Raw genomic sequence first — 17,251 nt, 5'->3', positions numbered from 1 at the left:
AGCTACCGGTTGTGGAGAAATAAAGACAAAGTGAGTGAGATAAACCAACTCTGTTTTCCTTTGTCAGTGGAGCTGTGGAAGAGCAACTCCAAACTTCACAGACCCTGTTGAAACTGTTCTGCAGGTCACCTATAAGCTTAGCTACATCACTCACACATAGAACATTTGTCACCCAGAAAAATTTAATGTGAATAAGCACTTCACCTGCTGATTAATTGCGGATCTTACAGCATTGGATACACAGCTCCCTGCCAGGGTCCGTGCGGGGAACATTCACTTTAAATGGAAAAACGGATCCCCACTGATTTCAAGCAACAGATTGTTTGCCAGGGATGAAGTACTGGGAAAGGAGAAATTCTGGAGGGTTTTACAATTTTAGATGGTTTATTGAGAATAGTCAAAATGGGCAACACCCAGAAAGGGATACTTGGAATTTTCAGAACTCTGTATACAGGGTTATTTTCATCAGTAGCTACAAAAGTAGCATTGCCCTCTTGATTCAGTAGCATGTGGACTTCTTCACGTATTTGCACAGAGATGTGCCATTCTGGGCAATCTAGATTCACCAAGCAAGATTTTTTTTCTCTATTAAAAATGAAGCATTAAACAGGAAACATGACATGAGGATATACGGGTAGTTGAGGAAGCACATCAATGATCTTCACCAAGAAGGACACTTTTCCTCATTACACAACATCAGAGAGCTGGTTTCCTACGCTATAGGTTCTTCCCTTCTCCAAAGCCATGAGTGTTTGGCCATTGTTGAAGGCCCCCTAGTGATCCATAGTGATGGATGTGTCAGCCCCGGCTGACTGCAGTCATTACCAATTTAGCCCATTTGGGAGTAGTTAAGCATTCTTTTGAAACCTGATTTAATTTCCTCATAGCACATCCTTTTTTAATGTACTGTCAGAATACTTTAGAGCACATTTTTGCAACCTAGATGGCTCACAAACCTTTCATGTCAGCTATTTCCCATGCCTTAGATGAAGCCATTTCTAAAATATAATTAAGTGTGTGGAGGCAGATCCCAAGCCAAGAACAAGCAGGTTGGGCTTACTATGCAAGGTGCACATCCCTTCCCGTCAACAGCATAATCCAAAGCAAAAGTGGCCGATTGCCTACACTGTGTGGTGTAGTTGGTATTGCATTAGCTGGATGGTATTGGAAACTTCATACCATCAGAACATCAAGTCAAAGAATGCTTTTTAGAAAAATCCTGAAGGTTTTAGCACCATTTTAATTGTCTGACAACCAATCACTGTTTTCATACAATGAAAAACCAGTGAATGAGACTCAGAAGCTTTGTTCACTTAAACTACCTCAGATTTTTATTTATTTCTATTGTATATGTATGTCCAGTCTGATTTATCGTGGCAGATCTGTAGAAAATCCCACAGAACCCCAAGAACATGATCAGGTTAATTCCCTGTTAGGTTAAACAGATTATTTTTGCCTGGCTTTAAATATAATGGGTCTAGACTCCCTTTTCACGTGCTTTCTGCACTTCTGCTGCGTGGAATTCAGGAGTGCTGCGGTACAGCATCACCTATGAAAGAAAGTCAGAGCATTGAGGGAAAGAACCAACTCAGGTGCCATGAAAACCTGTGGAGCCGATGTGTTATTTTTACAGATGGATAACAACATGAGTTTTTACCAGGTGACACTGCAAACTGGTAAAATATTCCGATTCTTGGTCCTTGGCTCTAATCCCTAGATGACACTGGCATTTGCAAACAAGCAAGATGGGACTGGATGTCTTGTCACACGCTAGAGTGGGTTTGAACTACACTGATTACAGTGCCCTTCTGGGCTTTGACCAGTAAAGGAACACTTTTACAAATCAATGTCCTTTTCCCCGCAGACTACAGAAATCCATTTGTGGAGATTCACCCGGAACATCCTGAAATAATCTACATTTTAGACGCTAAGAAGACAGTTGTTGTCCCCTGCCGAGTTACCTCACCAGATATCAAACCTAAGCTTACCCAGGTGAGTGGCTGTTTCAGAGAAACTCAATCAATTCAGAGGTCTGTGCTGCCAACTCAATGGCTAAAAATACCAAATAAAATGTATGAAGCTGCATAAGTTTCAGAAAAAAAATAGCAAAGACACTGAAAATCCAGAAGCACAGTCCTACTCTTGCAGGCTGTTACCACTGAATGGTTTACAAGAGTGTTTTGGGGATTAAGCTGAGTTTATCACATATTTTTCTTATATTTTGGCTTGATATTCCTCCATAAATTGGCAAAGATAGATGACAACACTGTTTTTCTTCAAAATTCTTTGTGCAACACCTGGCTATTAGATATCCTCATGAAAATGTATCTCTTTTATACCTTGAAACTCCTTAGAGCAGTTGCCCATTTCTGCTTTATTTCATAAATTTAAACCAAGTTTCAGCCTCAGAAGTAAATGGCCACAGCATCCACTCCTTCAGCAGCAGCTACATCTGAATGTCAAGGTTTCAGAATGCTCTGTGGAGGCCAAGGCCATTTTGTATAATAAAAGTGGAAATTTAAGGTCTTGGGGCTTCCTCAGTCGATGGAGATCTAGTCACTCATTTAAAGCACTTCAGAATTTAGAATTGTGTGAGAGCGGAGCACACGCGGATCGGCCGATGCCGTGCGGGCAGAGGGGTCTGAGGACCTCTGCTCCTCTCAGATGTCTCAGTTGTTGGATGTCTCCTTCTCTTGGGAGACAGGACATGGAAAGACGGAGGCCCGAGACGGCGCTCGGGCTCCTGCTGAGAGCAATGGCACATTTCCAGTAGACGTGCAGAGGGACAGCACGAGCCTTATTGCTTTAGCAGATCTCTAGTTTTAAGTTTTGTCAGTAAGGATTAAAGGCAGGGAATAAGGCTCATCACTTCGGCCTGGAGAAGTGTTATCACCTTCTCCTCCTTGGCTATCAAAACGAAACATCCCCATCTTATTTAAGCCTACTTCAACCAAATTCATTGCTGGAGTATCGCTGTTGACTTCGGCACAGTCACATGAGCCTAAATCACAGAATCACAGAATCCACTGGTTTGGAAAAGACCTCAGAGCTCATCCATTCCAACCCTTGGTCCAACTCCAGTCCATTGACAAGATCATGGCACTAAGTGCCATGTCCAATCTCAGTTTAAAAACCTCCATGGACGGCGAGTCCAGCACCTCCCTGGGCAGCCATTCCAATGCCTGACCACTCTCTCTGCAAAGAATTGCTTTCTGATCTCCAGCCTAAATTTCCCCTGGCAGAGTTGAAGCCCATGGCCCCTTGTCCTATTGCTGACTGCCTGGGAGAATGTGGCCTTAGAACCTCCACCGAGCAGACCTGCACATTAATCCCCTTAATTATAGGCAGCCCTGCTCTCCCTGCTTGCCAGCGACATTCTCTCCTGGTAATTTCTTCAAACACAAACTGAACCCCTTTAACTTGCTGCAAGCTGCTGCTAGAATGAAATCTCCACAGAAATCTCCCTTTTGAATTGCAAAGAATATTGTCCCCGCAAGGTTTTTTCCCCTGGGCTGCAGGGCAGGGATGTAGATGTTGAGCGCCAGCTCCCGGGGCCGGGAGCATCTCAGGGGGACGCGCTTTGGGAGGCAGCTGTTGGCTTTGGGAGGCGGCTGTTGGCTTTGGGAGGTGTCTGTTGGCTTTGGGAGCTGCCGGCCCCGGCTCCATCTACGGAAAGTCACCGCTTGTTTTGCCCTGTCTGGGAATCTCATAGCGTCGTGTGGAGCCGAGGTGGCGGCTTCCCGTGCGAGGAGGAAGCGGGCGGGAGGTGAGCACGGGGGAGGAGAGGTGAACAAGGCCATCAGACAGATTTAGAACATCCTCTTCTTCCAAATTTAATCTCCAATAGACAACGCACTTCAAAGGGAGGAAAGCCACTGTGATTTCCTTCAAGCAGCGTTGACGCTTCTTGTTTGATTGTTTAAATATATATTTTTGAATATTTTATGAAGATGTTTAATATGTGTGTAGTGTTGAAAAGGGCCTCCTGAGTAGGGTTATTTTTTCTTTCCCTTCCCTTAGCCATCAGGGAGCAGAGCTGCCAAACCATGAAATTCAGCTTTATCACATTTTATTATTCTTGTAGAAAATGTACTTTTTTCCACCTTAAATTAAGTTCCTTATGTTACCATTATACTTTAAAATCATTGCACTCTCTGGTCTTTAAATATGTATGGGGAAAGGTACCTCTTGCTAATACTAAACAGATCCGAGCAAACTCTACGTATCATTTTTGTTATTAATAAACCCATGCTAAGACATGTAATTCATACTTTAAATTTTGCTTAACATTATTTTAATTTTGGGGAAAAGAAAGCATTTTCAGTTTTGTCCGATCTGCTCAGTCCCTGAGCTGGGTCAGTGTGCATTATGCCACCTACAGCTTTGACCTCCCTGGGTGTTAAAGCGTGATTAAACATCAGCTCTCACACCACCTTCTGTAATTTTCCTGAATTTTCCTAATGGTTCTGAACACAAAAGTATTTACATGAAATCCATGTTTCCCACTGCTGTCAGAAGTGCTGTTCCAAACGCAAGCAGCTGTCTCGCTGTGCCTCCTTCCCCACAGCCACATCACCAGTCACTGCCCCACCGCCAAAATTACTTCGTCTTTGATCTCTGCTGAATATATAATAAAAAGCAACCTAAAACAATGCCAACCTGATCAACTCTGTATTCATAGGAGAGGTATGAGCACCAGCTCTCAAAGCCTGGAGCTGAAATTTCTTCACAACAGGAGTATAATTTAAACTGAATCCTATTTAAACCGCTCTGCCATACAAAAGTACCGTTTGTTTGGAGACAGAAAAATAAATTGCATGCTGTGTAACAACAGGAATAAGAGCAAAACTGTTACATCATTGGGGAAGTTCCCACTTGCAGTCCCTAGTGCAGCTCCCAAAGCTACAAAGAGGTAGCCCTGACAAGGAAAACATCAACTTGCCTCACCTTTGAGGGGTCAGTATATGATACAAAGGAGGGAGAAGAACTGTGCAAATGAAGTTAGTTATCATGCGGCAACTGTAGGCTTTCCCCAAACCCTTCATTCTTCAGCCAATGGATTTGCTCTAGCAAATAGATGATTTTGCTGTGTGGTAATAACGATAATAAGCTAATTATTCCCACCAGCAAAAGCTAACCTGCTTGACATTGCTGCTGTCCAAGGGCATGCAGAGGGTTCACTCTTATTAAATGAATTTTTAGTCCAGTGTATTTTCCACATTTGCCTTTCGTATCCTCACTTCTTCCTCACCAGCAGAACTTGCAGGTAGTTTTTTTAAGAGTCTCAGAAAATTACAAGCACTTATGACTTTAGGACAAAAACCATCTCTAAGTCCCCTTATTTCTGCCATCCTATGATTTCCCATGTTAAGTCGTCGAGGCTGCCCAGTGGAAATCAACAGCCTGCTCTGAAAGTGTCTTGTTCCTTTCTGTGACACAGAGAGGATCTGATGACTAGCCACAGAACACAGCTTATCAGGTGAGTTAGTGACATGAATAATTCTGAGTTTTTGGGATCTAAATTCACACATATTTTTAAAGTACTGTGAGATCCCAGGAAAACACGTGGTAGCTACTTACCTCACAAAATTCATATAAAATAGGCGTAATTATTCCCAGTAAAGAGATGAGGGAAATGGGACCTACAATGGGTAGCATAGTATCTCGCCTAAGATCTGAGGAGACTGGAGCAACTGAATCAAAAGCCCCAGTTATGATGTCCAAGTTTTGGATTTCAAAGACAGTCATACCTTAGGCGGGGCTTTTCTATTTGCTTATGTTGATGTCGCTTTAGATATGAGTGGAACGAGACCACCAGCCACTCCAAAAGGTCAAATATCTACCCAAATATCCACAGCAGAACAGCCTTGGCTGGCTGCCTCTGTGGTGGAAAGGGAACGTCTCACAAGCCTCCTCTCTGTCTGTTTTCTCTCAGTATCCTTCTTCCGTGGAGATGAACTTCAAGAGAATGGTGTGGGACCCCAAGAGAGGATTTGTCATCCCCTCGCATTCTTTCGTGTACTCTGGAGTACTCACCTGCACGGCCAACGTCAGTGGAAGCGTCTTCACCTCCTACTACATGGCACAGAGACTGGGTGAGCAGCTGCTGTACGCTGAGGAACGGCCATAATGTTCCTACTCCATAGCTCAGCTCCTGGGCATTACTTCTTGGTTAGCCTCGATTATATTTGAGATAGCTCATTGCTACATGTCTGCAGCAAGTCCAAGATGAAATGCTAAAAGCAAACTCATTCTTCTCCTTTTTTCCTGCAAATAATAAGATGTAGACATTAACACCTTGTAAATATATTTAACTTTCCATTTAGCTATAGCTTTATTCAGCATGACTGTAGATAAGGGTAGCAGCAAACAATTATTGAAGCTTAAAGAACAGTTTTACAATAAGTACCAAGGTCTCATATTTGTTCTGAAACTGTTTGTTTTATTTTCAGGGAATACTGTTTAATTTAATTGTCTTGATATTTTCCTATTCGATAGAACTTGGATTTGATCCACTCCTGGTTTTGAAAAATTACCAAGTGTTGAGGTGGTACAAACAGGAGTGTTTTATTCAACCCCCACCAAGACTTTGTTTGCTTGGGTTGGGATATGTCTACGTTAAAACAACTGCTGGTCTGAGATAAACCCAACAGTAGCTCTCTTTTTGCTTCTGGACATTAAACGCACAAGATCATGGTAAAAAACCTCATTAAACTGCGAATTAAAATCTTTGCTTTTTTATATAGTTTCACTTGGTGATTTACTGTACCCTTTGCCTTGTATTTACAGTTGAGCTTCAGCTCAAAATGCAAATCTTAATTTGAAGCAACTAAACATTAAATTTTTGAGTGCTGTGGGTTTATATGAAGCCGATTACGATTTATTTCTCCTTTGTTTTCTCCTCATACATTATTTTTTTGACAGAGGAAAGTTTCTTGTGACTTCGTTCCCATTAGATCACGACATCCTTCTATACAATTAGCACTCAGCTTTAAACAACGGGCTTGTACAGTTGTTTGGCAGCCAAATGAAACCCCTGTAAATCCTTTTCTTTATTGTCGGAGTAATTATTTTTTACTAGAATAATGAATGCGAAGCTAAAAAACCCATTAGGTCACCCCTCCCCAAAAGACACAGGGAATATCTTACTCTACCATGTATTACTGTACAGTGGTCTGGGGCACCATAAACGTGATGTGGCTTATTGCAGAGCCAATATATTTAAGGCATCAATAAATGTATAAGACGAAGATTTGGAGATCCCATTCAGGAAGGAAAGGCGGCTGCTCATCAGAGGGCCAGGAAATCATGTTTTGTGTGTTACAGAAATGAATCCTCTTGCAGATACGCAAATGCTGAGGCACTCAGAAGGATCAGCTTAGTTTGATCAGCTGATGTTCAGGCATTTATACAGCTGACCTAATGCTTCCATTCTGTGGATATTTCCTACAGTTTCCACAGAAATGACACAAAGAGGTGAGGTGTTTTGGAAACTGAAAGGAGTGGACGTTGGAGAGGCAATTGGAGCGAGGATTTCATCTTAGATGTCATTAATGTGGAGAGTGCTGCGTGCTGATACCTTTACATTTTTCCTTTCAGAGAGCAGAGTACAGAACCTGGAACTGAAAGCAACTCCCAAAAAACTGCTGGTGGGAGAAACGCTCAATCTGGAATGCAGAGCAGAAACCTTCATCAACGGGCGCATTGAGCTCATCTGGACATGTCCTAATGGGAGAGTGAGTTGATGAGAATTCTGAATTTGCTCTCATGCAGTCTCCCCCTACCCAAAAGAAAATCTGTTCCAAGGGCTGAGTAAACCCTAAGTACTACTGATTCTGAAATACAGCCAACCGTTTGTAAGCCTAAAATGGACTGTATTTTTAGTTCGGATGAAAAACGTATCTGACCATCTCGAACCTGCAAATGAAACTGCAAATCTTAGGCTATAAATATGCTTGCAAGAAAAGCCAGGAGGGGATGGTTCACAGGGGCAGGTCTCAAAGCAGCGGTGAAGCTTGCAAGTTGTCAATCTGCTCATCCATCTTGGCATTTATTAGGGATGAAAAAGTGAAACAAAGCCAATTGTATCTGAAATCTCCACCAAAGAATGAAATTTAAATTCCAAGTGTAGGTTCTTGAGCTTTCTGTGGAATACAATATAAACCAGTCAAATTTGAAGTAGAAACATAGAGACCGAGCGTTTGCTTTGATGTTCTAAAACCTTTTAGTTCTCCTAAAGAAAAGAAGAGGGAAGAAGGGGTATTTTCCAAATCAGTTCATTTATCTGAGATACTACTCATGGTTCTATTTGATGCTCAGAATTAAAATGATTGCTTATTTTCCTTTTTAGTTCAGCAAATATACATTTCAAAGAAGGATCTGAGCCTCTTGGAAAGGTGTAAAACGTGATTCCTAAAAATTGAGTATTTTTTGGCCTGTTTTGTTCACTTAAAGAAAGAATGTCTGATTTTATTTTGGTGAAGAAACTACAGAAAATATAACGTAGAATTTATAGAAGTGCAAGCAATACAGTGTTACTCAGTTTCGCTTCTTGAGCTCCATGTGATAGAGCAGTGCTGTTTTTCTACGAACGTTCCTTAGATTTCTAACATTACGAGTGTAAAATTCCTTGGCCAAATCTCTGGGATCAAAAACCCAACCAGAAGCAATAATAATGTTTCCTAAAATTCTTCAGGAATTTGCATTGGCACTTGGCTGTCATAATATATTATATTTCTGTCATAATATAACTTCTTTTAGAAAGCAGGAGGTTTTTAAGATGGAAAAATACCGACTGTGACCAAAAACAAAATCCAAACCCCCAAACCAGCAGAAGAAGCAAAGCACAACAGCCGTTGTGCACTGAGAGCCCTGGGCTGGTCTGTGCTGCAGCCCCTGATTCACCTGCCCAGATTTCGGCACCGAAGTGCCACAGCTCCCCTCCGTTCCTCTGTCTCATTAGACTTGATAATGAAAGCTCACACAAGAACTCTTCCTGCTGATCTGTCTTTTGTATTCTTTATTTCAGTGAGGGGGAGATATGGTAATTTTGATGTGAATCATTGCTCCACTGACAAACTTTGAAAGGATGAACAAAATGATCTGGTTCATGCTGCTTTTTGAACCCCTTTTTTTTTTTACTTCCAGCACCCTTATCCTAGAAGAACAATAGACCAGAGTGGCACGGTGTATGAAGTTCGCAGTAGCCTGACAATTGAAAATGTCAGCACGCAGGACGCAGGCCTCTATGTATGCAAAACATTCAACGTCACAAGGCTGGAGGCCAACGTCACCATTACAGTGTACGGTAAGTTCTGCAGCTACACCAGATTACCCAAAAACCAAGGTTTTACGCTTAAGGGATAATGCTGCATTATTAAATCTGTTAATATACAAATGGCATTAGGAAGAATGCCAACTAAGCAACCATTAACCATCTATAATCTCTAATCAATCTATGAGAGAGTTGGTACCCAGCGCTATGTTTTCAGGACTGAGACGCGTCTGCAGACATGGATTAACAGGAGCTGAACTGCTTTGCAAAATCTGGCACCATGTGTGGTTGCTGATGCCCTGGAAAATCTGGCCTGCTGGCATTCACATGGACAAGAGAGACCGCAGGCATCTCTACACACTGCTCCAGGGGCAGTGCAGAGGCATGTTCTCTGCTTTAAATATAAAGCCCTTCATTGGGAGATAGACCCTGCTGGCTGTGGCTGAGCATTGCAGGGGATCTGCGGCTACATCTCGTCTTTCCCTTTGGGTGTCTGCAGCTTCTGCACATCCGTATTGCAAAAAATCCAAGGTAGACATGACGCAGTTCAAAGATGTGAGCACTGTACTGTGCTCTGGCATTACTTATCCTCTTGTTCTCTTTCCAGATAAACCTTTCCTTACAGTTTCACATAAGAAAGGACCTTACTACGAGATTACATCCGGACATAAGTCACTGAAACTAGCTGCAAAGGTGGACGCCTTCCCTCGCCCAAGCGTCACCTGGTGAGTACCATCATCTTGAGCAAAATCAGGAATACGTGACCTTCTTTTGGGCTCCTGTCTAGAATACATGTTCACTGTTCCTTACCACACAAATAAAAGACGGGAGCTGGGAATGCTGGTGGCCGTGGTCTCTAGTTCAGTTAAGGAGATGCAACTCCTTCCTGCACTGACATGCTCTGTGAAGCTGGCCACACCATACCTCTTTCACATGTTATTTTTCTCTCCTAGTTGCGCAGTAAAGGTCCGTACAGGAGAAACAGGGGTTTCATTGACCCTGGGCACAGAACTGTTTGGAAGACGCACGTAGAAAGCTACAGGGGAAGGGTTGCCAGTTCACCACCATTAGTGGTGGCCAGGCTGCAAGGAGGCAGTGCATAATAGAAAGCTGCAGGACACACTCTCAACATGAGAAATTGTTTCTCTGCCTAACTTTTAAGTGATTTTCTCCAATGCTGTACCACCAGCAATGTCAGACCCTTGCACACAATGCAGTGAATCCTCTCAAGCAAACTAAAGGCTCCACCAGGACTGTAATGGACCAGCTTCATAGGAGGGAAAACACGTCAGCAACCCCAGGAGATATTATTTTCTCTCTTTACCCTTTCACCGCTTGTCGCCCCTCTTGCTACTTTTTCTATGCTTTATTTTACAGGGGGTCTTTAACAACCTCATCCAACACCTTACACTGTATGAAATCCCACCCAACAGCTGGCAGGGGCTTGCCTGTCCAGGCAGAAAAAGCACCTGCACAGTCATTGCTTAGGGTTGTTTGCTGCATTCTTTTTAGCAGCGGAATAACACCAAATTCTCTAATATTCAGTCAGAGCAGTGAAATCAGTGCCGCCAGGAGATATTTGTAATTGTTACTGAAGAGATGGAAGTGTTTTTATGAGTTGAAGTGGGGACCGTCTCCCTCGTCGCTGCCAAGGCTTTGTTCCGGGGCTCAGCGTGGAGCTGCCGCGGGACCACCAGAGCTGCCCGCCCCGCGCGTCCGGAGCTGCAGCTGTTGATGTTGGAGGTCTCGCAGTACAGTTGTTTAAACGACTGTAAAGGAGGTTTCGAGCATTCTCAGGCAGTAGGACACATGCCCCAGCTTTTCCTTCCACCCAGCCTGAAGCTCTGTGTGTGGCAAAGTCTGGCCTGTTTCATATTCATAACCCAAATCTGCATGTTGGATTAGCAGTGGAGTCCGCTCGTGCAGGCTCTGCTATCCGACCCTTAGTGAGTCAGGAGTCAAGATTGTGATTTCCTCTCTGATCTTCCCTTTGACTGTAAGTTCTCCACATCACAGACTTCAGCTTTTTCAGAAACAGTAAGGAGTCATATACACACACTGCAAGACAATTCTGCTTAATGAATATCTTGTTTCCAGACCAATGAAATAAATTTTGGCTAACCTGTGATTTCCTGCACTTAGTGTTGCACACCCAGTGTAATTTGGGAGCATCTAGATGTACATTTGTCATGCAAAAGGCACTGTTCATCCAGATCCATTAAAATGTATTTTTCCTGTTTGCTGGGTGCAGCCATCCCATAGCACTTCTGGTGCTACTCAGTTTTAGTGTGGAAGGATAAAAGGAACGGATGCCCAATTCAAGCTGCGATGACAGATCTGTGTTTCCCTTGCTGCTTCTGAAGGATGGCTCTTTACCCACTCCAATTTGGGTAACAGTTGGGTTTTCTGCGGGCTAACATGCTTTCGTGCACATGCTGAGCATTGGTGGGACTTTCGCAACAGGTACAAAGATGGCAAACTGATCAAAGACAACCACACTTGCTATGAGCCGGACCCGATGAAGTACAGGCTGGGCATAAGAGATGTGAGACCAAAGCATGCTGGAAACTACACCATCGTCTTGAGCAATGCAAAATACGGCCTGTATAAGAACCTCACCATGCAGCTCGTAGTGACAGGTAAGGACTTGATGTTTATAATGACCTACTGGGTTCTTTCTCATTTTTTGTGTGATTCGGCTTTACTGGTCAGTAGGAACGGGTGACATTTGCAGAGCGTAGATGATACAGTGCTGTGCGTAGATCACCTTATTTAGGAACCACTGGAGATCCACCTCATTTCACCACGTGGTAAATAAAAGCAACAGAATAGAGAGCTTGTACGAAGAGTTAGTTGGGAACTAGGACATCTAAAGTCACTTTCCACTGAGATATTGCACCTCGGAAACAGCCCGCAGCAGCTTTGTGTCAGGACAGTGTCTCTGCAGAGGGAAGAAGAAATGGCTTGAAAGTGAACAAACTGAACAGGACTTAAATTTTAATAGGAGTTTGGAAGGATACCTAGTAGTGAGGTCTTGGAGCTAGGGACAAAGTTTCTCAAGAGAAGTGATGGAAGTTTTATCCCTTGAGATTAAAAACCAGCTTGGGCAAAGCACTGGAGCATCCTGTTGGGACAGGAAAAGTCCCAATAGGGCTGACGGAAGGAACTAGATAAGCTACCCTGTCTTTCATGTCTCTCCACCATCCTGCTACAGAAATACTTTCTAAATCGGTATTTTTCGCACTGTCATTTATCTGCTGGGACCACTTGAGAGACAGGTTCATTTTCAGGGGAATCCGGGGGAAACTGAAGTAGACGGTGGTGTGCACTGAAGCAGCCTCACTTGGCATAGAGGAAAAGTAGATATTGGAATCGCATTTGGCTGGGATAATGGAAGACAGAGCCACTTTGTCTCTTTGCACATCCACTGCCTCTTTTAATCCTTTGAATTTGGCAAGAGAGATTGAATCATGAGACCAAGTAGCAGTTCGGCAAAAGTCAGCTCTGCTTCCCTTTGTATATCCCAAAGTTCACTTGGTCAGTGAGATGAAGTTACTGAGAGAGGTTTGCTTGCTTTTCTGTGGTGAATTCTTTTCTCTTCATCCTCTTTACACTTAAAAATATTCTCAATTGTCCTCTTGTATACTTACATTCTGTTGCAGCATGGAACTTCCAGCATTTGTGTTTTTCTCACTTCACCTTTCACAAAGGAATAATGTCTAACAAATGGAGAACTTGGCACTTAAGCACATTTGGCCTATTAAAAATGCTAAATAAGATATGATAGCTTAAAACACCTTCAACATGACATAAACTAATGTGTCATTTAGGAGTGAAGAGAGGTAAGAACATGCTTGTGGTCAGGTACTGCAGCTCAGCTGATGAGAAGGAACGTGTTAAGCTGCAGTTGAGATTGTTTATCCATACAATGGGTTTGCTGTCATGTTAAGAGGCCGGAAACATTCAAAGGAAGAGAAAATTAACCATGATAATAAACTATCTTGTCAAGGTAAATATTGGTGTTTGCATGCCAAAGAGAATGTTTACTTGAAGAGCAGCTATTCCCCAAATAGGCATCTAAAAAACAAACAGACCTTGTTTGCATCAGCAAGATGCTATTTCAGGATTAAACCATCTCATGCTCTCAAGTGCAGAACAAGCCTTTCATCTGGATTGTATGTACAAGTACGTGGAATTCCGTCCGTCGCACACATTGCGCGGTGCTCGTTGTCAGCCCTTCTGAGACATCGGCCCCACAGAGACTTCAATCAGGAATCATTATTTAATTGCAAAACCACCATTTCTCAAGGGTCTGCAAAGCCCAGCAGCTGCAGGGATGTTACCGACTGGAGAAGGTGCTGCATAGTCAAGCACAGGAAAAATAAATAGCGAGTGTTTTTCTTCTGGTAAAGAAGGTCATCCCAGAAATGAGAACAAGCAAAGGAAAATATCTGCCAAAGAGTGCTGTTGGGTTTCAGCTGAAGGCTGCAAACAGTGAGGACATTTGCGCTGGCTGCAGACAGGACTGACACAAAACACCCAGCAGATCTCCTGCCTTTGCTGGGTCTCTGCAGCACTAACCTGACACGCTGTATGTGAAGCACCCAGCACAGGAGAGGCTCGTCTTGCTGAGATGCATGTGGATAGAGACCAAAAAAGGGCAAATTTTGCTCTTGAGGCTTATCCAACAGCAGCAAACAGCCTTTATTGTTGTGCTTCCAGTGACAGTAAAGGGACTGATTTTTCGGAACTGGGCATCATTTGCTTTACTTTCAAAAAAACCCTCTGAAGCTTGAAACTGAATGCAGATTTGCATTCTTCCCTTAACTCCTCAACAAATGACTTAAAATTTTATCTCCAGTCATCGTGACTGATATCCTGGTATCGCACGTGAATGGATTGAATTGCTTGGACTCTCAGCAGACACTTAGACATGTATAAGGAGACCAAAACACTTTCTAGCTCTTTTATGCAGGAATTACCTTGCCCATCACTGAAACAACCACCTCTGAGCTGGGAGGGGTGATTAATGTCTCTGCTTAGAACTATAGGCAGTCTGCAATTACTGAAGCTGGAATTTGAACACAGGGATTAACAGACTTGATGGAAAAAATGCTCTTGTGCTTGCAAGTGAACACAGTGGTAGGAGCATCAGTTTTGCGTCATGCTGAGTACAAAACCATGAACCAGCTCCCAGTTATTGACAAGTCACATTTCTTTGCAGTAACAGCACTGCTCCCCAAAAGCCAGAGCCATTCTGTTACATTTCAGAGCGGCATTTGTGGAAGTAAGTTCTAATCTCTATTATTAACGAGAAGATAAGAAAATGATTTAAACAGACTTCTGAATGAGAAGAGAAATGTCATTCAAATGTGGTTTTTTCCTGCAAGGGGACAGTGCATTGAAGAAATTATAAGCAAGCATACAGCCCCCTCTCCTGTGAGTCTCTTCAAAATAATACATCGTTCATGTTCATGAGCATCACAGACAGGATAACTGGCAGTCAGCGTGCTGTGACAAACCCATCGCTGTGAATTCAAACGAGGCGTAGAGGAATTTTCAAGTTAACAGTGTTGTGAATTGCTGTTCACAAACAAAGAATAAATAGCAGCAGGACTCAGTCATCAGATTGCACTATATTAATTTTTGTGGTGTATTTTGTTCAATAATAACGGCAGCAGAAAAGAACCCTTTAAGAACAAGATAAGAAGTCATCCGCTTGAGCCCTGCAGGACAGGAGCTCATACGCAGCAACCACAGTAGTTCTGACATAAAGCGCGCACTGCATGTGCAAGGCATTTCACTCCATGCTAACGAGGAAAATCTGAGGAGCTATTTCCTCCCAGAGTTTGACATGGCCATAAAAGTGATGAGCATCTGCAGAGGTCTCCATCGTCCCAGCTCCACCGAGGCACCAAGGAGCGAAATGACTCGCAGAGCTGCAGGGTGGCACTGGACCCGGCTGACATGAAGATGTGCCAGGGCTGCCTGGCCTGGAGGAGAATCAGGCTGCTATTCAACAGATGTCTCTTTAAGAAGCGGCTTAGCTGTGCCTCTGCTCAGCCATGCTCCCGCTGCAGCTGGAATTTAATCTTGCAGGAGCACATATCTCCCTTGTGGAGTCGCCTTGGCTCATTGCAGGACTCGAGTCCCCAGGAGGTAGCTGACTACATTTTCAAAACACTCCTTCTTTACATATTTACACATCAAACCCTGTCCAAGAAGCGGCGGGTTGCTGTGTTTTTGTTTTATTTGATTAAATTCTTATTGAGAAAACCTTCAAGAAAATAATGTCCTGAAGAATTTGGAGGGGAGGGAGCAAGAAGGAACAATCCTAGCAAACAGCTGGTGGCTGCACATCTGAGCCAGCCAAGAAGGAGAAACGTGGGAGAAAAGAGTTATTCCGGGCTGAAGTACAAAGCTGTTTCAGAACAAAACACAAACAAAAAGCCTCCGATCTATTTATGGGTGAACAGGCTGCATTTCATTCTCACCCTTGCACAAGTCATCTGCATGTATCAGGGTTCTCGCTGAGCCCTTCATGGAGCGGTCAGCATGCTCCGACCACCACGGTGGGAGCGAAGATTGAACCGAGGCAGAAGTTAATTCACAACTGGGATGAATAACCTCTTCCACCACTTCGTCTTTCTTCTTTGTCCCAAGGTTTCTCTCCTCTGCTGTCTCAAGGCTCTCCCAGCAAATATTGCTTTGGGTTCCAGCTCCTCTAGTCAATTGAAATCACATTCCCTCTCAGAGTCCTTGATCCCCCAAGCTCTCGTGTTGGATCTATAAGAAATGCGGGATTAAGTGCTAGAAACAGACTCTACCATAAGCCATAGAAATTCACAGGCTCCTTATGAATTCCCTCTCTCCTGGGCAAGGAGCAGAATAAAAGGGGCACCCAGAGAATTCACATGTGCATTGCCATGTGCTCCTTGTTATGTCAGCCAGGTGACCGGCTATTCCTCCCTTTGTTACTAGGGAGAATTAGCTCCATAAACATTAATAAATATGTGGTGATCCATGTGAACAACACCCCGTCACCTCAACCAGATCCAGAAAGAGTCCAAAGAGGGAAATGAGCCTTCAGGATGAGGTTAATACATTTGGACTTTGCCAGTTCAGAGAAAAAGAGCTCTTAGAGTGATGGATCTCATCTAATGCCAGTTGAAGAACGAGGGGAGACTCCTGTAGTTTTTTGTGCATGGAAGGGCCCCTGAAACCTCTTAAGTTGGACTGTGAGAAACATGAACTTTTTATTATTATTACTGCAAACCAACTGATGTTTAGGTTAAAGCACTGAGCCAGATGTGAGAAGCAGGGCCACACAAAATTATCTACCTTCACTTTGCCCGCATGCTTCAGTATCCTGCCAGCACTGCTTTTCCTTTGAGTATCATACCCACCTCCTGCACGGCCCTTTGGAGGATGACCCATTCAAGAAAAGGCAAAATAGAAAAGCTAATTTTCCACCTTCTGGGCCAGCCAAGCAAACTAGAAACCCTCAAATAAAACACAGCCTGTCTGCATCCAACCGCTGTTGCAACGTGCTCCCCCCAAGCCCATTGCTTCACTCTTCTCCTGGGAACGGGCAGTATGGCTGTGGCTGGTGCTTTGCGTGGGGAGACGCTCGGAGAAGAGCAAAGGCAAAGAGATACAGTGCTCCAGCCTTTCCTTCAAGTCTCATTTATCAGACACAGGCAGGGGAGAAACAATTGATTTTTTTTCTGGGAGATACATAGAAGAAATTATGTACCTGCACGGACAGCAGCGGCTCTTCCTGGCGCACTAATTATTAGCAAATTATGAAGGATTTTCTCACTGACATCACACAAACCTCGTCCACTTGCAGCTTTGCAGTCCAGCCTCCGCTCGGGCTCCGTGTGCTCCCAGCAGAGCCCCTAATGAAAAAGTCAGATGAGCTATTTTCATTTTGTTGGAAGTAGCCAAAGCAATTTTAGGAAGAGGAAGGTGGGG

The 17,251-nt window shown here is 43.5% G+C and overlaps 1 protein-coding gene and 1 long non-coding RNA gene across 5 annotated transcripts in view; one reads left to right on the top strand and one right to left on the bottom strand.

Annotated features, from left to right (window-relative positions):
* Positions 1-17,251, top strand: part of LOC102087545 (vascular endothelial growth factor receptor kdr-like) — a 131,187-nt gene that overhangs the window by 50,389 nt on the left and 63,547 nt on the right. For both annotated transcript variants that reach the window (XM_005512832.3, XM_021279989.2), the window contains exons 4-9: positions 1,865-1,992; positions 5,936-6,095; positions 7,600-7,736; positions 9,148-9,307; positions 9,882-9,999; positions 11,738-11,913. In XM_005512832.3, coding sequence (XP_005512889.2) covers positions 1,865-1,992; positions 5,936-6,095; positions 7,600-7,736; positions 9,148-9,307; positions 9,882-9,999; positions 11,738-11,913 — 879 coding nt within the window. The remainder of the gene's footprint in view (positions 1-1,864; positions 1,993-5,935; positions 6,096-7,599; positions 7,737-9,147; positions 9,308-9,881; positions 10,000-11,737; positions 11,914-17,251) is intronic.
* The window catches only part of LOC135580728 (uncharacterized), a 171,410-nt gene continuing 160,195 nt past the window's right edge, over positions 6,037-17,251 (bottom strand). For 2 of the 3 annotated variants that reach the window (XR_010475740.1, XR_010475741.1), the window contains exon 5: positions 6,037-6,267. This is a non-coding gene — a long non-coding RNA (uncharacterized LOC135580728). The remainder of the gene's footprint in view (positions 6,268-17,251) is intronic. The other variant, XR_010475742.1, reaches the window with a different exon arrangement.

The sequence above is a fragment of the Columba livia genome, chromosome 12 (genome assembly GCF_036013475.1).
Source record: "Columba livia isolate bColLiv1 breed racing homer chromosome 12, bColLiv1.pat.W.v2, whole genome shotgun sequence".
Lineage (NCBI taxonomy): Eukaryota > Metazoa > Chordata > Aves > Columbiformes > Columbidae > Columba > Columba livia.
Note: the sequence above shows the minus strand (reverse complement) of the source record. Positions and strands in the feature narration are given on the sequence as shown.